A 21,652-nucleotide genomic window follows, 5' to 3' on the forward strand; every position below is an offset into this window, starting at 1 on the left:
CACTGGGTTCAGTTTGAGGTCTGTTCTTTGCCGTCCTTCTCAAGATGATAAAAGCTTTGCTAGATACTCAAGACCCCTGTAAAAACATTGAGAATAAACAAGAGAGGTGGGAAAGCATCAGCCAAAAAATGCTTTTAAAAATATCTAAATGCATACGTTTAATTAAGTGTTTACATGCCTCTAATTTTTTTTGTAGTAGTAGTTTGAGTGATGCAAACTTTAATATTTTTTTTTTTTTTTTTTTTTTTTTTTAGTAGCTCCAGGCACGACGAGCAAGCAGGGAGGAAGTCAAAAGACAGATGAAGACCAAGAAAGTGGCAAATCCACAGAACCCCAGACAATTTCCACTTGTCATCACACCTCACAGCTGAAGGACAACTTCGTGGGAGACGCTCCCAAACCTCTGAGCCTGAAAGTATGAGTCACTTTTCTATACTTCTATCTGAAGAATTGTCTATTAAAGTAAAAAAAAAAACAATCTAAAGTATTTTTCTCAAGAAATATGAGCCAGAATCATCAGCATTGTAAAGACATAAAAAAAATAGAAATATGAGAACGTATCGACAGAATATGTTGACTTTTTAACAGGAGATGGGGAATCTTATGGGGGTGGGGACAATTTTAAACTGTCTCAGTGCATCTGTTGGGAACAATATGTAATTTAGAAAGACGAAGGAGACCAAACTAATATCCATGGTTAAAATTGAAAAAGTTTGCCAGCTTTTGCGTTTGCTTTGTTTTTATTTGTCCAACTAAATGAAAACAGCTATCTTTCCCACAAGATAAATTGGCAGAACAGCTCAAGGCTTTTGCACATGTTTTTTTTTTTTTTTTTTTTTTCAAATATATTATTAACTACCTTACTCAGACATTTTTGTTCATTCAAATTTTTCTGTGGAGTCTTAAAAAGTCACAGAAAGCCTTGTATTTAATCATCTCAATTCTAGGTCTTAAAATGTGTTCTATATAGTTGGATATAGTTGCTTCTTCTATTTATATGTGAGGTTTTATTTGTTTTTTTCAGAGATAGGACTTTATGACTTGATGTTTAACCTTTCCAACCAAACCACTAACACAATCTGATCATGAAACTGGCTTTCTATTTCATGTATTTCTTTGTTTAAGTAACAGTAATCAAAAATGTATATTTACCACACAATCTTCCAGCTCCTTCTGGAAAGTGTATATTTAACTAAATCTGGCTTGAAAATCACACATTTTATTAATTGGCTAAAACCTGTTGTCAATAAGCATTATGATGTTTACTGTATAGCTGTCACAATCTCCAGGTATTTGTGTAATGTATTTTGACTAGTTCTATACGGTTTTAAGATAATGCTTTGTTATTTTAGTTCTCTTGTGGATTAGTTAATGGATTTGTTCTTTAGTTTCCATGTACATTTTATCACATTTCCTGTTTCCCTCCCTCACCTCTCTGCCCTCATTGGTCTCAGCTGCTACTAATTTCCTCTTGATTAATTTCCTCAATTCTCCACCCTGCTTCAGTTGGCTGTATCTAAAATATTCTAGTTATAGCTCCTAGCTCCAGGACCGCGGGTCAGAGTCGATCCCAGGTCTACCGCGTCGAGAACTAAGGCCTCCGTACATGGGTCGCGCTACCCGCTGTGCCACCAGATTTTATTATTAAAGATTTTATTTTTTATTTTATTTTTTTGCCACCACCACGCTCTGCATTTGGGTCCTACTTTCAAATATACGATGACAATAGGCTACTGGGCAAAAAAACATCTTTAAAGGGAAAAGGCTATTAACTCACTTGAAAGGATAAAAAAAATCCTGCTCATAAAATTACAATATCATGAAAAAGTTAAAAATTTTTTTTCAGTAATTCCATTCAAAAGATGAAACTTTATATTATATTATATTAATAATATATTCATTCATTACACGCTGATATATTTCAACTGTTTATTTCTTTTACTATTGATGATTATACTGACAACTAATGAAAACGAAGCGAATGGAAGGAAAATATGTGGTAGAAAAAAGTGTACAAGCAACAGGGGTGAAAGGTGAAAGAGGATTGTGAAAAAAAAAAAACATTCACAAATGTGGGGGAGATTCAAAAAGAGTGAACTGGTTTAAGGACCATGGTATCCCTGTTCTTAATTGGCCAGCAAACTCACCTCACCTTAACCACATAGAAAATCTATGGGCTATTGTGAAGAGGAAGATGCGATACACCAGACGAAACAATGCAGAAGAGCTGAAGGCCATAAACAGAGCAACCTGCACTCTCATAACACCTGAGCAGTGCCACAGACTGATGGACTCCAATGCCACGCCGCATTGCTGCAATAATCCAGTGAAAAGGAGCCCCAACTAAGTAATGGAGCTTAAGCGGGATTTCAGTCTGAAGAAACTCTATTGCCTACCTCCCATCCAATCAGAGACTCATCCGCCTTCGTCGCAGGCCTATCAGCTTTGAACTGCTCGTCCTCGAAGCCAATCAGCATTCTGGGTTCATCTTAAAAGAACTCCACATCCACATCTCGGCCTCCTGCCCATCGGGCAAGCGGTGGCAGCGCCGTGTCTGGTTTGGACTCTGATGACCGGATTCAACCCACCTCCATCCCCTTCTCCACCATCGTAGCAAGCTCCGCCTGGCTTTCCTACAGTCTTCCTTCAACCTCGTCCCTATCAGAGTGTAATTCCTCCTGGACTCTTACGGATTTCCCAGTCCCTCCCTAAAACGGTCCGGCAGAAGACCGGCATGTTGAGCCTGGTTCTGCCAGAGGTTTCTTCCCAAAGGGGAGTTTTTCCTCTCCACAGTCGCTTCATGCTTGCTCATCATGGACAGTTCATGGCCAACCTGTCTTTATCAAGTTGGACATCTAGCTCAAACAGATCATCATATGGACTGAACATAACTTTGTTTATCTCCACTCCACCACCAGTTTCAGGCCTGTGGGGAAACATCCCTATTCTCATATGCCTGCTTATGCATATTGAAGTATAATTCAGCGTGAATGTTTCCTGCCGAGGTCTGAGCGCCAAAGTCTTAAAATGTTGTATCAATAAAATTCTTCTAATTGCCTTTTCTATCTGTGTGAGTTTTTCAGATTGAATTGAGTGCTGTACATGCTCATACTTTTCATGTTCATACTTTTCAGTTAGCCAACATTTCTGGAAATCCTTTTTTTGTTTTGGTCTTAAGTATTATTCCAATATTCTGAGGTATTGACTTTGGTGTTTTCATTAGTTGTCAGTCATAATCATCAAAATTAAAAGAAATAAACAGTTAAAAAATATCGGACTGTGTGTAATGAATGAATGTAATATACTTTTCAATTATGGAATGGAATTAATAAAAAAAAATCTACTTTTTCATCATATCCTATTTATATGACCAGCACCTGTAATTAAATTGTAGAAATTAAATTGAATTACTCAGACCTCTATTATGACAGCGGAGTGTTTTTATGTTTTAAAATAGACTGAATCGATACAGTCTAATGACATTATAGATTGTTTTGGGAATGTTTTATGGGGTTAATTCTCTGTAGATAAAAATCGACCAAAACAATTTTCTTTATATCGTACATATAACTGAAAGAAAATTAAATTGGACAAAGTAAATTTTAACTGAGGATCAAGTTCAATTTTTGATGCCTTCTAAGGGCGACTGTCAAGTAGTGGATTGGTATATGTGGTTCTTACTGTGTTGATCTCCCAAAGGATGTGTTCATCGCACATGTTGATCTCTTCGCCAGGAGGCTTTAGAGCTCTTCAGGCCAGACTTCATCAGCCGATCTCAGGGTCGAGTGAGGAGGTTAGAGCAGAGGGCCAGGAGGAGGAAAGCTCTGCAGAATTTGAATCCCGATCTAGTGCATGGCCTAATAGAAGATCAAAGCAAGCAAAAGAGGAACTGTACTACACCAGATCCACTTAGCGGTAAGTGCAGCCGAATCGCTGAGACCAGAAAAGGCAGACATAAGCCATTTAGAATGATATAGTGTGCCTCCTAACCCCCACTGGTAAACAATCTTAAAATTTTGTCAGATCACCAGTGTTGACACAAGAATTTATTCAGCTTTTGATCATAAGACAAAAGATCCTAGGACTTTGTGGAATAAACAAGTGTATGTGTTGCAACAGCCCAGGAGACAATAGAAAGTAAATTGCTGTCTAACATATTCAGAGCAGATGGTTTCTTTCCCTCTACTTCATCCATCTTTTATCATATCACATCACTTTTGCAGATACCGGCACATTTATCAAATCTGTGGAATGCTGGGCCAAGTGCTCCCCCTCATCAGGTGTGAAATTACTAACAAACCAATGACCACTTCATGTTTTGAAGGGGGGTTTGCATTCGGTGGAACAATGCAGTGTCTTGAATAATTCTGTGTTGTTTTACGCACCTCAGCTGTTTTGGATGGAAATGAAGGGAAATTTTACATGTTGTTCCTCTTTTAGTCGAGCAGCATTTCACTGACTTTGCTCTCTGGTGGCTGTCATTCAGTACTACAGAGTAGCTAAAAGCAGTTTTTTTATATGAATGCAGGCTAGCCAAAACATTGGAAAAAATAAATAAAACCTGGAAAAAAGGGTCAAATAAAATCAGATGAAATAAAGTATTACAAAAGACTAATATATCTAATAATAATATTGTAAAGGATTGTTTTGCTCACTCTGTGGACACATATAAACACACACAATAAAGCAATTCAAACTCCTGTAGCTTATCTAGGCTTGTTCTTCTGACCGTCATTCTTTTTTAACTCTTCTCTTACATTGCTTTATCACTGAGTCTCTTTGAAAAGTTCTTTAAACATAGATTGTACAAATTGATGTGCTAACTTGGATCAAGAGAGATATGGAAAATGAAAAATATAGAAATTTTATGAAAAACAAAACTTTGGGTTTAAGGCAACCTTTTTTATAAGAAGTATTTTCCACCAAAGTATATATAGTTCATTCATTGTCCGTCCGTCCGTCCGTCTTCTTCTGCTTATCCGGGGTCGGGTCGCGGGGGTAGCAGCTTCAGTAGGGAGGCCCAGACGTCCCTCTCCCCAGCCACTTGGGCCAGCTCCTCAGGAGGAATCCCAAGGCGTTCCCAGGCCAGCCGGGAGACATAGTCCCTCCAGCGTGTCCTGGGTCTTCCCCTGAGCCTCCTCCCGGTGGGACGAGCCCGGAACACCTCACCAGGGAGGCGTCCAGGAGGCATCCTGACCAGATGCCCGAGCCACCTCAACTGGCTCCTCTCGACGTGGAGGAGCAGCGGCTCTACTCTGAGTCCTCCCCGGATGACTGAGCTCCTCACCCTATCTCTAAGGGAGAGCCCAGACACACTACGGAGAAAACTCATTTCAGCCGCTTGTATCCGGGATCTCGTTCTTTCGGTCATGACCCAAAGCTCGTGACCATAGATGAGGGTAGGAACGTAGATCGACCGGTAAATCGAGAGCTTCGCCTTTTGGCTCAGCTCTCTCTTCACCACAACGGATCGGTACAGCGCCCGCTTCACAGCAGACGCCGCACCAATCCGCCTGTCGATCTCCCGCTCCATCTTCCCCTCATTCGTGAACAAGACCCCAAGATACTTGAACTCCTCCACTAGGGGCAGCACATCCTCCCCAACCCGGAGAAGGCACTCTACCCTTTTCCGGTTCAAGACCATGGTCTCGGATTTGGAGGCACTGATTTTCATCCCGGCCACTAAAAACACCTCTTCTGGATACCATGTAAAATGAGGATGGTGATGAGTGATAACTTTCTCACACCAAGTTGGGAAAATAAAGGTTTTTGACAGCTTCTTGGACAGGAAGTATGACTGCCTAACCCCTGTGTAAACAATGAATATTAATTGCAATATTGCAACATTAAATAGAATATAAATTGCAACATTAAATTGAACATAATCTATTGAACCAGTGTGATTTAAAAATTTAATGAAGGAAGAAAAAAAATAAGAATTAGAACTGCTCGCTGTGACCTATGACTGAAGTGTAAGGTCCAATTATACCCTGATGCTTTTCGCTTCGCTTCAATCTTACACAACCAGAATTAACAGGACCAGGACTGGATTTGCTAGTACAAACTGTGTTAGGGTGTGTCTGTGTGATTGGTGTTTCAGGGCCTCTGCGTGTGTTTTTCTGTGTTAGGGTGCTAATGGTGGACAGTATTACAGTCTGGAATAGAAAGCTCATCAATCAGTGCTTATTTACATATGCAAGCAGGATTTCCATATTAATTCCTGTTTGTTATCCCCATGTGTTTGTTTCGGCTGTGTGGATGTGTGTGTGTCCTAGATAACCTTTTCAAGCCGAGGGAGAGGTCTATATCAGGCAGAGAGATGCAGCTCAGGTCTAGACGGTGAGTTCTCTAAACTAACCCCCCGTCAAAAGACCGGTCTTTTTTCTTTCCTTTTTATAATACGCATAAACCTATCGAGCTTCCCTTTCATACATAGTACACATGTACACAAATGCATACTCACACATCCACAAGCTGTGGACATCCAACACATATTTAATGCCAAATGCTCTTGTAGAAGACATGAGGTAACCTCTATTTCTTATCTCTGTTTTTTTCTTTCTCTTTCTGCTTATCTGGTAAGGCACACCTGATCAGGTGAAGGCTTCCCATTGTAATAGTTTTTTTTATTTCTTTTTAAAAGCAACACTATCTGACTTGGAGGACCTCCTAACAAATTGGCAGTAGTTGTGCATGTGACAGAGGTTTGCAGCTTGTTTATCAGTGAATCCAGGGTTGTCGTTTTTTTTTTTTTTTTTTTTCAGGCTTTGGTGTTGCTCGATAAAAATCTTGTCTCCAGAATGCCAGTCTGTTGCCAAGCCTCAGCCACCCTCAGACTTCTGATACCATTTTCCTCTGCCCTCTATGAATTTTCCTCTTTTGCGTTAGAAGGATTTACAACAAGCTGCCGGAGGTAACAAAGAAGAAGGAGGATGAGAAAAAGAGGGCTGTATCTCAAACCAACAGACTGCGAGCAGAGGTCTTCAAAAGGGTAAACAGAATCCATCTGATACTCTCATTCCTTAGGAGGTTTAATAACAGCACATGGCATTGATCAGCTGTGAATTCAATGATTGTTAAAGTCCAGTTTGAGAAAGAAAAAAAGGTGAAAATGATTCCATACGTAAGTATTTTATGATTTGACATAGACAGGTTCAGATGCAAGGGCTGCACAGCGATGCAGTGGGTAGCACTGTTGCCTTGCAGCAAGAAGGTCCTGGGTTCAAATCCAACCCTGGGCCTTTCTGCATGGAGTTTGCATGTTCTCCCTGTGCATGCATGGGTTCTCTCCAGGTACTCCAGCTTCCTCCCACAGTCCAAAAACATGACTGTTAGGTCAATTGGCCTCTCTCTTTTCTTCTTAGGTGTGAGCGTGTGCATGAATGCTTGTTTGTCTCAGTTGCCCTGTGATAGACTGGCGACCTGTCCAGGCTGTACCCCATCTCTCACCCACTGACTGCTGGAGACAGGCACCAGCACCCCTCGTGACCCCACAAGGGATAAGCGTGTTGGAAAATGGATAGATGGAGGTTCAGATACTCATCACGAGCATGGGTCTATATTATCTATTTTCTGTTTGGATTTGAAATAATTTACTACAATTGTTCTGCTTCTAGAGCTGAGAGATTATACCGCACACATAATTTGAAGGAGATTTCAAATCAAGAGTTGGATTTACAAGTTTGAACTTATTGCGGATTTTCCTTAATCAACACATGGTTTATACACACATGTTAAACTAGGCAATCAGGCTCAAAATTATTTGTACCCCTGACAATTTGAGGTGAATAAGGAGCTACATGTCAAAATATTTTTTACAATTTTCAAAGTCATTGGCTTTTGCAAAAAAAAAAAAAAAAGGACATAAACTGAAATTATCAATTGCTCGGGAGATTATTTTCCACCTGTTATTTTCATAAATATCTTTAAGGAAAAAGATAAAAAAAAAACAACATGGAACTTTGTTACCTTGACTTGTCTGATCAATTTATTTATTAGTTGTCCAGGTAAATTATGCAGAAATTTAATTTTTGTGACATCCAAGTATTAAATACTGATGTAAACAAGAGCCAAACAGTGTAACAAAAACATACTTATTTTAGAAACTCAATTTCATTTCAGCTGCCTGTATTACATATCCACATTGATACAGTATCTGCAGTATTAAGATTGTGTATTCCTGAGTCATTAATAATACGTAATTTTTCAGACCTTCATCTTTGATTCTTGATAAGAATGGCGCCATCACTTTGTCAGAGAAATAAATTACATTTATTTATAAGACAAAGCATGTTTACATTTTATTCCCCAGCAGAGGTCAGTGTTGAACTGTTAAAGCCTTTGTAGTTTTGTCATTCAGCTCACTGAAATATCCCTCGAATACATTTAATTTGGCTGGAAATATGTTTTTTATTCTATCGTAGTCAAAATATCTTCCTTTTTGATATGTATCATGTAACTTGTGAAGTCAGATGAATAATCAGGAACGATACATGACCAACATGCCTACCTGAAGTCCTGGTTTCAGCCCCATAAACTATTACTCTGGTTTTGAGCATCAGAATAAGAATTATTAGTTGGGATTAAAGAATATGCCCATGGATATTATTTTTAGGGCCATGTGGCTGCCATCTGAAGCAGACAGAGAAACTGGGGATATGAACGATGTAATTAGGACATGCAGTGTCAGACAGATCCACTGCCGTTCACCTGTAGGCGAACCATCACTTCCTTTCCTATAATAACTTAAACAATGAATTTGCTGTCAACCAGAGAAGAAGCAAAAACTGCAAAGAAATGTCTCAAATCTCTCAGTATTTTAGCAACTGAAACTTAAAATTGAAAGTTCTTTTTTTTTCCTGTGAATTATTTCCAAATCAGTAATGTTTGTGACTGAATTCTGAGAACAATTTTACTCAAGGCCAGATTTTCATTTTTAGGGAAAGTGTCGAATCCCCAGTAAGCCAGAGTTGTGCTTCACTAACACAGCCAGCAACTGTGGGCTCTGGTGAAGAACAGCTCATTTCTTGGAGAAATTTTGCAGCAATGATGCCAGTGTGACCTCGCCACCTCTCAAATGAAGCCATTAGCCGGGGCCTACCACAGAGATTGGGAGAAAAAGAAGGAGTTCCTCCCGAACAAACGGCATGTGATTTGGAAGCCTCATTTTTATCCCAGGCAGAGGGGGAGCCCAGCAAAGACTCACAGCGAGGGTCTGATAGCATAAGGTGGAGGGTGGGTGGTGTTGAATGCCATCTGAAATGAGATTCCAGCTGTTGGGTAGTACATTTGTAGGAGTGTGATTGCACAGAAGTCAGATAGCTGGCTAGACTTATTCCCTTTACCTATAGGCCTGGCCACCTCGGGGGGTGAAGCTGATGGGCGTGAAAGCCAATTTAGCGGTGGTAGCTGCTGCGGTGTGATGCTGAGCTGCTGTTAAGAGACCGAGAGAGGAAAGACCTGAGTGTTGATAGATGGGTTTGGATCAGCCTATTGAAGGGACCTATCAGTAACATTTGTGTTTTTCTTGTCTTACAGAGACTTCTGGACCAGATCCTGCAAAGATGAACCAGACATAAGACCATAAGACACCGGCTTCAATATAAACCACTGGCTACATATGTGTGCATTCCATTGTTGGGTAGTGTCTAGAAAAAAAAAACCCAGTGTAAGCAGAATCTGTTGCAGTTCTGCTAGTTTCATATGCAAAATGATGCTGCTGTTTTGTCTCTGCACCTTTCCTGAGCCACTGCAACAAAATCTCATCCGGATGTGTTTTTGATGACGTAAATTTGAATGACAAAAAAAAAGTAGGTCTGTTAGCTCTTTGCATTGTTACAAACAGTGAAACTGGATTTTCTTTATGTTGTTCCTAATGTATCTAGATATTCTGCCAGTAGTTACCCAGGCTTATAAAGGTTGCAGGTTGAGGACAGTGAAAATATTTCGGGTCTGTTCCTCAGGTTTAAAGTCCTTTTGCACTTTGAATTGTGTTTTCCTTTTACTGAAAATTGCTTTATAAATAAACTTACCTTGCCTTTTGATGAGATGCCAGAGAACGTGTCAATGTGAGATTGCTCTGGCTGTCTGGAGCACAGATTAACACAGCAGTGCCCCTCCCCCACCTGTTGTTCCACACCGGGTACACTGGTAAAAAGGTTTTACACTTTTCAATCTGCTTACAAGCTCAGCTGTTTGGAAATATTTCTAGTCTTGAAAAATATGGCAAGTCATGGCGTGGAAACTAAAGCTGTGTATCCTATTTCTATTATAAAAAGAAAACGGTCCAGAACTACAGACAAACCGTGAGTCACGTGTCTGTTAAGTAGCTGACTGCAAATAATCTAAATACCAAGCTAATGATGACTTTTTAGACTTCTGGTTGTAGTGTTGATCACCTCAAAATGACACTGATATGGAGACATCAGTTTAAATGTAAGAATGAAGAATATATTAGCACAATTAGGAATAATATTAGCTTTTTTTGTTTCACATAAATATCCTGGGATGGGCTGAGGTCCTGCCCAGGGTTTACTGCTGGAGATGGGTACCAGCAAAATGCTGTCCACAACCCAGCTATTGTCATGTTAGTATGTTAGAGGTAAAGGTTATGCACCATAAGGATGCAAATATGCATATATATAATCTATCACATTAACCTGTAAAAAAAAAAAGGTTTATTGCATGTTTTCTCTGTTGAAATGTGAATATAATGAGCCTAGTAAAACCAGTTGCAATGAATTTATAATATCATGCTTATAAATATAGTGCAAGTCTTACCAGAAAGAATGAAACTACTGCAGGTAAAATTAAGGTTAGAGCTGAACATCCTGACTTACTCTGTGGGACTGTTTTGTCCTTGAAGTGAGGGAGCAAGACCATGTTTAATCATTTGCTTCACGTCTGCCTCAAGGCCTCTGGAAGCTCCGATCTGGAACGGTGGAATTCAAGCTAATCGAACTCATGAGAGACACGATGCCTGTGAAAAAAGGCCCTCTGTCACAGAGCTTCAAACCAAAGATGACTATGTTATAAGAGAGGAGAGTCCTAAAGCTCTGCCTGGAAGATTATTCCACATATAGTCTGTAAAGGTGACGGACAACTCTGTGGCATTTTAAACGGTGCCTTCTCGGGCAAGGAGAGCATTTTAAAAATGCACTTTAAACATCCAAAGTGTGGTGACAAACTTCTGTTTTTGAGTCATAAACACCACGTTTATGTAAACAACAATAAATAAATTAAATTTTGTACTATAAAAAACATTGCCGGATTATTTTAGGGGGTGTTCGGTTATAACATTTAGATATAGTAGAGTTTTAATATCTGCTTACATCTGTCCTGCCTGGGTTACCAAGAAACCTGTTCATGATCACTAAGCATTGGGTAGCAATTTTTCTGCTGTCATGTAGGCAGGTTTCAGAAACTGAGCACTGACTGACAAGAGCCATATCTGAGGAGACAGTCTCTTGTCAGTCAGCTCCCCTCCCTGAGGAATCGTGCGTCTGGATGTCGCATTACAGTCTCTGCATAATGGGGACTGTGCTCCTAGGTCCCTCCACAAGTTAGAATGACTCAGCTGCCCCCAGGTTATTTCGCTGCGGTGGCTTTCCAAAAGAAGACTTACATGATCGGCACAAGTGTCATCCAAACAGTGAGCCTCGGCTTTCTCTTTATTCACGACCCTAAACGCAAGTACATTCAAAAAGTCAACGAAAGCCACTGGCAGTGTTGGTCAAATTACTTGGAAATAGTAGTTGGTTACTGATTACTAATTACTTCTCCAAGAAAGTAATCCAGTTACTTTACTGATTACTTATTTTCAAAAGTAATTAGTTACTTTACTAAGTTACTTTTCAAAAACATAATGCACAACCTGAATACGCTATAAAGAAATAGACATTTCAGCCTAATTCTGTTCTTTCTGCATATTCCATCATTTAATATTGAATCAAAGGAAACATTCTCTTTTTTAAAACTTTTATTAGTTTCAATATTTTAACTTTATGCACATTGCATTATGCAACAATTTAACAGACTAAGAATTGAAGAAAATTGCTGAAAATTTAAATCTATTTTCTGCACATTCCACCATATTTGAATGAAATAAAGCAAGTCCTTCTTCTGTGAACTTATATTTCTGCATATTTTAGCATATAAAATAAAAATATGTTTTTGTAAAATTCTAATAAATAAATAAAATACAGCAATAAAATAATTAAAATAAAAGTGTCTCCTGACTGTATTCCAAATTATTAACATTAACATTAACTTTACAGTCTTTTAACAGTAAAGTGCAGAGAGGAGTAAACATTAGTTTACCAAAACAAAAAATGCTGTTACATTCCACATTTAGGTTGTTAGTCCAGTCTCATTTTATGGCTACACTGACACGGCCCTATGCTTTTTTGTTTTCTTTCGGAGTGAAACAGTGGTTATATCGCATCAGCAGAAGCTTTTCAAACCTCCTATCACACAGTCTGTTTCTTTTTGGTGAAAGCACCAATCCACCTAAACTGAACAGCCGTTCCACTGGTGCACTGGATGGAGTTGGAGTGTTGTATTTCATGTCCATCTTTTTGAGATTTGGGAACTGATTCAGAATTTCAAGCTCATACCCTGACCTTAAATATTCAGTTACTTCATTTTCTGCTGAGAAGCTTTCTGTGGGCTGGTTCTCAAAATCAAAAAAGTCAGTTTCAGCTGGGCTGGCTGCCAGTTGGGAGTGGGACACATTAGCATTGTCAGCTGCAGGAGCAGCTTTACGACACTCTGTTGTCAGAAGCTCCTTCAAATGCTCTCTCCTACGCTCATCTCTCAGCCATCGAAGTTTGAACTTGGGACAAGTGGCCGCTGCAAGAAGTCCTTCTTGGCTATCCAGTACAGCATCAAAACGAATCTTGATGGCCTGTAAAATACAATATGATATAACTAAGAATATATGTATTTTACTATATAAATGGGCTATTTTAACTATTTTGTGGGCTCTACTGACCTAAACCATCTCATGGGTTATCAATACTGTATGGGATTTAATTTTGGTTGAGTCTGTTTTTGACCTCTATTTCAATATGCTATTGATGTTAAGATTAATATTCACGATTAATAATGATCAATATCCCTGATTTTGAACAGGAAATGAATAATTTTTCTTTTATTATATTCTATCATTTTCATAATTTTACTCACTGCTTAAAGCAAACAAAGTGTAAGATCTGCCCACCATGAATGGTATAATAAATTCAACCAATCCACCCAAATCAATAATCAAATAATAATCTTACCTTTACAATAACATCTGGAAGGCTGGCTGTCATTCTAGAAAGGTCATCTTTCAGGGCAAGTGTCTTTGACATCAGGCTTGTGAGTGTTGGTAGTAAAGCCCCATAGGTGCACTCATCTCCTTGTAAGATGTCTAGTGCTATGGTCAGGGGCTTCATCACGGTGCAGTACTCTTGTAAGAATAGGTACTCTCTTTCATTAAAGCACTTGATTCCCAGTTTTATGCAAAGGGGATTCAGCTCATTCATCGGAATTGTGATGATTCTGGAAATGGCCTCGTACAGGGAATTCCACCTTGTGGATGTGGGAACCATTAGTTTCCTGCGGCTGACTTCTTCCACCTGTTCAGAGGCTAATGTTGATCGACTTGCTTTAGTCCAAAGAGCAGAGCATTTTGCAATACTACTCCTATATACAGCCTTGGTGTCTGCACAGGAATTTAGATGTTTATCAACATCGCTTGTTGAAATTAGGTTAATTGTGTGTGATGCACACCTGTAGTGTGGAGGGAGGCTAAACTGTCCATCACCAGATGTGGTTGAAAGAGCTTCTATGACATCTGTAAAAGTCGGTTCCTCATCATCACCTTCTTCATTTTCAGATTCAGACTCCATATTACCGGGCTTACACACTCTGAATGCTTTGGCAAAATTAGATGCATTGTCAGTTACAGTGGCTACAACTTTGCCATGCAGTCCATATGATGAATGGATTTCTTCAATCTCTGCTCCAATTACATCATAGGTGTGCCTGCCTCTAATTCTCTTACATGCTAGGGCGGCCTTGTTACGATGTAAAGTGGAATCAATCCAGTGAACCGTTACACCCATAAAACTTTTGTTATTTACCGTCCAGATGTCAGCAGTGGTGGAAACAAAGTCTACATCTCCGAGTGCAGCCTTCAAATTAGCGTCCATTATGTCGTATTCTCTCTCAAGGTATCCTGCAAATGACTTTCTTTGCGGCAGCTTGACACCGTGTTTGGTTGGTATTTTTTCAACAATGCGTCGGAAAGATTCAGAATCCACAGTGGAAATTGGCAGCATGTCCTCGACAATATATCCAGCGACGAGGTTCTTCAGTTCAGTGGCACTAAGTCCTGTCGCTTTAAAGTCTAGTTTCACCTGTTTAGCAGGAGAGGGGCCCTCGGAGTTTTGCCCGGTGGAATTGGATGTAGCTGCAGCGGTCATCATGTCAGTTGGGGGTTCGGGGTTTTTTTCAGTAAGTTTTACATTCCTGTGGCGGCTTGCTAGGTGCTTGCTCAGATTTGAGGTGGATTTTTTCGCTGTAGATAAAAGTGTTCTTCCCACGCAGAGTGTACAGCGGACGCTGATGTTTTTGTCATCTTTAACCGAGTCAAACTCAAAGTAATGTCGGTACTTCCAAGCATTAAACGCTGAATGGTCCTGCTCTCTCCCACGCTCCATGTTGTTTCTTGTTTCATTACTACACATGTCGGTGTCGGCGTTTACCACTGACGTCGCGCGCTCATACGTCGCGGCGCTCATACGTCATTGTCACGCGACGCGAAACAAAATCTCGGTTAAGTAACTCAGTAACGCAGCCTGCTTACGGGGAAGTAACAGTAATGTAATTACTGTTTTGGCAATTATAATCCCCTACTTTACTCGTTACTAGAAAAAAGTAATTGGATTACAGTAACGCCTTACTTCTAACGCATTACTGCCCATCAGTGGCCACTGGTGAATGAAACGTTTTGTTTAAAATTAGCCATAAGCAGTGGCTTAGACAGAAAGACAGAACATTTTTTTGTCTTTATGTTAACTGTTAGATTTAAAAAAAAGCAACAACACTGCACATCACCTTAGACTTTCTGGAAAAAAATATGACGGTGGCAGCATAACCCGGTGAGTTTTTTTTTTTTTTCTTTTTTTTTTTTTTTTCAGGGAATCTGGTCAGAATTGAGGAATTTATGTGTGAAGCTTAATATATGGTAACCCTCTGAGAAAACCTGTTAAAGGCTGTAGACATGTGCAGGAGTAAATTTTCATTTAGCTATAATGCATATTGCATATTATCTTGTATTGTTCTGTACATAGCCTGGTGTTTTTACACTGCTTAACTTTAATTTTTCATCTTTTCTTTTCTTTTTTTTCTTTTTTTTTACCAGAGTATTCTGTATTATCTATATAATTGTGCAGTACTTACTCTGGTAGTTATTTTTACTTTTTTTAGCCTTTCTTATAAGCTCATTCTCTGTTGCTTAAAACTAACTTTAGATTACATTAGCTTTTTTTTATTACTATGAATTGTGTGTAACTCTGTCTCTTTGCCACAGTTACACCTGAATTTTCTCCATTGTGGGACAATAAAGGCATTTATTGTCTTATCTTGACCTTCCCAGCAGGACAACCATCAAAAGCTACAATGAGCTGGTTTAGATCAGAGCCTATTTGTGCATTCAATTGGCCCAGTCAAAGCATGGACCTAAATGTGATGGAGAATCTGTGGCAAGATGCGCAAAATGAGATTCACAGGCAACATCCAATCTGACCAGGAAGTAGGGAGGAATAAATGTGGCACAGAGACATCTGTGGCTTCTTTTTTGCCTGCAGTGCACAAACTAAGAAAGATTGGGCTGAACCATTCTAGCTAGCCACCACAAGACACAGATGGGGCCCGAGTTAAGCTTGTGTGTGGGGGTATGTGTCTCCATGCAGAAAAATAGGAAAACAAGTCAAAGAACAGTCAAAGAGATGAATATCCCCCACAAAACGCATACTAAAGGCAGATTAACATGTTTAAAATTTAGCATTAATGTTATTCAGTTAGTTTTTCTAAGAAACTAAAGGGGTAAGTAAGGGTTCAGTGGCTATACTTACCACGGATGAAGAACGCACTGTGCAATACGTCCGTGTACACGGTTTGATTTCATTCTATGCAAGCATTCCCATTATTTTGCACAATATCTTACTGAATACATGTCAAGCGATAAGAAATGTGTCATCTTCCAAGCTGTCCATGCAGTGATTTTATTAACTCTTGCGCCTGAGGATGCGTCCATTGAACTGTAGAAAGAGTGAGTTTGTGAACGAGTCTGTCATTTTTTTTCTAATGTGGCCCCATAAGATAAAAAACTGGCAAATTAAAAAGGAGGTAGGGAGCAACGTGAAACAGATCAGAGGGTGTATTTTCTTGTTAAATCATGTGGAGGAGAAATTTTTATCAACAGCGAATGAATGAATGTCCTTGCTTTATTCCTTGTCTATTTAACCTCCGTCCATGTTTTCAGAATGAAAAGTATTATGTGTTTCTAAAATACTTCATCAGGAGTTCAGCTAAATGAGGAGCAATAGGCATACAGTGCATTCAGGTCTGGATTATTTTTTTTAAAATGTACTTTCTGCCATTATCATTACTCCCATCCACCCATTGCCTATAACCGCTTATCATGAACAGATTGCTAGTGCATTACAGAAATCTCATACCTTCTTTTCTGAAAATAAAGCCTCTGTGAGACGATGAGATAAAACTGCATAAGTTGAATTGCTTAATGTGCTTTTTCTTATTACATATTTGAACATGTTCTTTCAGTGCCACAGACCCACATCACAGTAGTGATGGTTTAAGACATTGGAGAGATTGGATGTCATGGCTGTTTTTTAATAAAACAAGCAAATAAATCCATTATGCTTACAATGGTATTTTAATAATACCCTAACACTGACATTAAACTGTCTGTGTCAGATAATACTTTGACAGAACTTTGTTTAAAAAACTTTGACAGTTTACAGTCTATGGTAGAAGGTTACATTAGCATATACAGGTACATTTTGCTGCGCAATAGCCACAAACTTCATTGCATTCTGTTGAAATTTTATTTCACAGAAGATTGTAAATCTTTATCAACGTGAAGGAATATAAATGGTTTTACAAGTAAAGAGCTAAAAAGTGTGCCTTCACATTCAGCCTCCTTGACTCAATACATTATTTAACCACCTGTAGCTGTAAATAGAATTGCCAGCTTTGCACATCTAGAGATGCAAGTTGTTGCAAGTCCCCTGCAAAATAGCTCAGGCCGAGTCAGATGGGAAGAGCTTCTGTAAACATCAAGTTTATAACTTTTAAATTCAATTAAATTTTATTTATACAGCGCCAATTCACAGCACCTGTCATTTGAACGCACTTTACGAAGTCATTTCAATCAAATCAAATCACACAGACAGATTGGTCAAAAAGTTTCCTATCTAAGGAAACCCAGCAGATTGCACTGAGTCTTTGAAAAGCAGAATTCACTCCTCCTGAAAGAGCATGTAGCTACAGTGGACAGTTGTCTGCATTGGCGATGGCTTTGCAGCAATCACTCGTACCAAGCATGCATGCAGCAACAGTGGAGAGGAAAACTTCCCTTTAACAGGAAGAAACCTCCAGTAAAACCAGCTTTGCATCCCAAATTGAAACGAGGTTAGGACCTTGACTGGACCTTTCTAACACATGATTATGCTTGGATCTAATCCAATCCATTTCAGGTCTGGCTCTTTGTTTCCAACTGCTCCCCTGCTGAAAGGTGAACCTCTGCTACATTCTCAAGTCTCTTGCAGCCTCTAGCAGGTCATACTCCAGCACTGCCTTGTATTTAGCTCCTTCAAAGCCAAAAAGTTTGATTTTGATATCTATCGTCTAAAGAACCTTATTTAAAGTTTTGCTCTCCACGACATGAAGAAGTTGACATTGGAGTTCTTATGGATTCTGTCAACGCTGGCATTCTTCTTTACACTTTTTCATAAATGGCAGATATTTGGACAGCACAATTCATAGATATCCTGTCAAAAGATTTGAGCCGTGGATCCCTGACCCCCCCCTCCCCCCCCATACATTGTGTATGTCTGTCACATAAAAATTAACTTTTTTTGTAACGACAAAAAATGTATAAAGTTCATGGGGAAGAAATGTATGTCCAGGTAAAATGTGATCTGTCAAGCAGCTAGATTTATATAACCTAAAGGAATTTGTACTTTTTTTAAGAATAACTCCTGGCAATAGATATTATATTGTTGGCAATCTGGTTTATTTCTCTTTAAATACTGTCAGAATTGTAAAGTAAACACATGTGTGTTGAGCAGAAGAACTGAGTATATGGACTGAACCCCCAAAAAAACTTGCCAAATCCTATCGACCAATGCCAAACAGCTTATTCTGTTATTGACTCTTGTTTGCCATTACTTATTGGACTGGGTGATAGGAAATGGAAAAAAAAGGACATGTAAGTAATTTACCAGTTTGTTAATTTAACAAACAGGGGTCTCAGTAAATCATGGGAAAACCTGGGAGAATTACAAAAGCCTGGCACTCGTCCCCTCTTGCTGGTCACCAGGTTGGCTACACAATTATGTGGGAGGGCATCCCATTTCTCAACCAGCATTTGTCCCATATCAACTAGAGTGGTGGGTTGGTCACTTTGGCAACAACAACAAACCCAAAATGATCTCGCAAATTTCAGTGGAGATGAGGTCAGGACTGCTGGCTGGCCATTCAACTCTCTCCAATACCAAATTCTAGAAGTAGCTTCTGATAAAATCAGATTTGAGGACGTGAGCCTAACATCATAGGGTAGAAAGTTCATTCCTAAGAGGGAAGACCTGGAGTTGCTTTTGGTTGCAGAGTTTCATGTTGACATCCCTCTGCACTGAGATTGCCTCCAGTTATGTCTTGTTGTTCAAGAGAGAGAGGTGCTGCCTCATTGCATCACACTGCAACTAACATCTGTTCTTCATCTGCAGAGATATCTCTAGTTTTGTTATAAGGCAATGCAAGTTAATTAATATTGCACGTTTCGGTAACAAGACGATTCAAAGTGCAACAAGATGATTTAAAGTGCAGTAAAAGTACAATCCACAAATCTGTTTTCCTGACAAATGTAGTAATGGTCAAGTGGAAATAAATGATAGATGTTCTGTGCTCAGTTTATCTCAAAAGTGAAATAAAAACAAGAGAGTACTTTACTTTGCTTATGAAATTTAGATCAGGGCTATTCCACTAAACTTTTTAGGGGGCCAGAGTTAGTGAAGGCCAACAGCTCAGGGGCCAGACATCCAGTACTTAAAGTTATGTAAAATAAAAAGAAAGTTACAATAATATGTTACCTTTTAAATTGTTATATTTTACTGCATTAAACCATAAATGTAATAAGCAGAGCCCAGATGTGTAATTCAATGAAAGACGTCCAGTGTTGAAAATGCTGTCATCTTTTATGTAAAACTGAAAAACAAACATAAGAAAATATGCATCAGTCTTTCTACACCTTACATGTTGTTTAAAATAAACATACATATTAAAGGAAAATGGATGTACCTCGTGTCATTTCATCCAAAACGTGGCTGTTTTACTCATTGTCTGTTCACACAGACAATAAAAGAAACATATAAGGTTGTTTCCATTTCAATCTTTAACCTTAGATTAAAACCTAGTAGACAGCAAAGTTACAACTAATACAAAAATATAGATAAAAGTATAGTAAGCTCAAATATTTCTCTTGAAAACAATGTTACAACACCAGATCATAGCACCTGTAAGACGACCCTAATTGTGGACTACTGATGTAGTGTTGGGAACAGCAATTCTTTTTAATGTACCAAATCACTAGAAACAGTAAATGGTTTGTTAAAAATATTTGTTCACCAAATCCTTCAGTTCATGTAACTACATTTTCTGTTCCTTACAATTAGAAGGCAATAGGCATGGCTTAGGTCACAGTGTGCAATTTATAGAGTTTTAACTGCATTTTCTGTTCCTTTACATTTACAGTAGGCAATAAGTATGGCTTTAGTGACCCTGAGTGTGTTATTTATAGAACTTTAAATGCCTATTTGGTTCCTTTACAGTTAAAAACAGGCAAACAGGTAATATATATCAGACTGACTATTCAGGCTCTCTCCCTATCTTATTTTGAAGTTCTCGCAACTGAAAGTCACTCAGCTTTAAGGGTGAATCGACATGGGAAGAGGGTGATACATGTTATACGGGTGTAACAAAACATAGATCCACATCGATATATCGCTTAAATGATTAACAATCCAATTGATTCAAAATGAAAATATCTATCCATATTGTCATTTTTAAGATACACCTTTATTTTGAAATCCAGGCAGGAGACTAGTGTAAATAAGTTTGTTTTAATAAAGTTAGATGGGCAGATAATATCACATCAAATCAATCACATCGATCGAAAATCATAACAGGCTTTGTTAGGTCGGCAAATATCGTATTGTCATCAAATAAATATATATATAACATTATATGGAGACAAAGTTGGTGATTTACACCCCTAATGTTTACAGGGGAGGAGTCTTGAACATATCCTGCGTTAGGACCCAGCTGAATCCAACGCGCACATGGCACGGTGTTGCTGCTCCGGCAAGTCCGCCGCTTCAGCTTCACCCTCTTCTACATCCTCTCTGCCGCTCTGCGTGCGTCTACTGCCGCTTTCTAATTCAGCCCTTTAATGACAGATACGTCCACGCAAAAAAAAAAAAAAAAAATAATAATAATAATAAGATAGCTTGCAAAGGTGTATGTGTGCGCCACTCTCACGCTTTAGCCTGAAATATGTCGCTTGTCTTAAGGAAAAGTTTCTGACAAGTGGCCGCACCTCGTTGGAAGTCTGTTTCATTTGATTATCTCCCCTTCTTAAATGACTGTGACCTGCTTCAACCCGTCTCTAAATCAAGTCAGCCGGCGTGCATGCAGCGTCCGGAGGCGCTGGACTGATAACCTACTGAGTGATCGGAGGATTTCGCCGGCCCGTTTCTTCCAAACCCAGCACCGGGCGTGATGAGAAGCTGGAGCCGCCGGAGGAACTTTGCCTTTCTGGGCATCGCGCTTAACGTCTGGTGCCTGTCCGCTGCCCTGGGGGATGTCAAAAACCAGCTTCCCAGCGGTGAGTTTAAATCGGAATATATGTAACCTATCTAAATGGTTGGATTGCATTGACTGTATTTCTGGATCAGCTTTGTAAACTGCCAAGAGGTGACAGTTGCTGTGAGTCGAGGGCCACTTGAATAAACACTTGAAGCAATGGATTGGTTTACAACAAATCAAAATAAAAAAAAATAAAAACTTATGACTGCTTATCAAAACTACGCCGCCCCACAGATGTAGAGTCTCGGTCTTTGTCATGTGTGCACAAATTGTGCGGCTTGAGTTTTCTAGGATATACCCAGAGTCCTGAAGTGTCTTCCAGCCATATCTCATAGTCGTGTTGTGTGCCTCCCTGTTAGAGGAAGGCAGAAAGGATGCGGTTTGTTTTTGTTGATCCATCTTTGCGCAACAATAAAAGGAAGTCAGGCTGCTGTCAGATGAACAGATGAGTTTAACATCCAGGAGGATACGGCTTCATCTCTGGCTTTCAAAACAT

General features: G+C 39.2%; 2 protein-coding genes across 4 annotated transcripts in view; both read left to right on the forward strand.

Moving 5' to 3' along the window:
• LOC105927282 overlaps nucleotides 1–10,043 on the forward strand; it is a 28,918-nt gene extending 18,875 nt beyond the window's left edge. Inside the window, exons 4-8 of the mRNA XM_036126866.1 lie at nucleotides 255–415; nucleotides 3,735–3,915; nucleotides 6,276–6,339; nucleotides 6,889–6,991; nucleotides 9,538–10,043. Of these exons, the coding sequence (XP_035982759.1) occupies nucleotides 255–415; nucleotides 3,735–3,915; nucleotides 6,276–6,339; nucleotides 6,889–6,991; nucleotides 9,538–9,567 (539 nt within the window). The 3' untranslated portion in view covers nucleotides 9,568–10,043. The remainder of the gene's footprint in view (nucleotides 1–254; nucleotides 416–3,734; nucleotides 3,916–6,275; nucleotides 6,340–6,888; nucleotides 6,992–9,537) is intronic.
• Nucleotides 10,044–20,656: 10,613 nt separating this feature from the next.
• adam12 (ADAM metallopeptidase domain 12) overlaps nucleotides 20,657–21,652 on the forward strand; it is a 133,708-nt gene continuing 132,712 nt past the window's right edge. Inside the window, exon 1 of one of the 3 annotated variants that reach the window (XM_036126437.1) lies at nucleotides 20,657–21,175. In XM_036126437.1, coding sequence (XP_035982330.1) covers nucleotides 21,070–21,175 — 106 coding nt within the window. In that variant the 5' untranslated portion in view covers nucleotides 20,657–21,069. The remainder of the gene's footprint in view (nucleotides 21,176–21,652) is intronic. The other 2 variants (XM_036126436.1, XM_036126438.1) reach the window with 2 other exon arrangements.

The sequence above is a fragment of the Fundulus heteroclitus genome, chromosome 22 (assembly GCF_011125445.2).
Source record: "Fundulus heteroclitus isolate FHET01 chromosome 22, MU-UCD_Fhet_4.1, whole genome shotgun sequence".
Classification (NCBI taxonomy): domain Eukaryota; kingdom Metazoa; phylum Chordata; class Actinopteri; order Cyprinodontiformes; family Fundulidae; genus Fundulus; species Fundulus heteroclitus.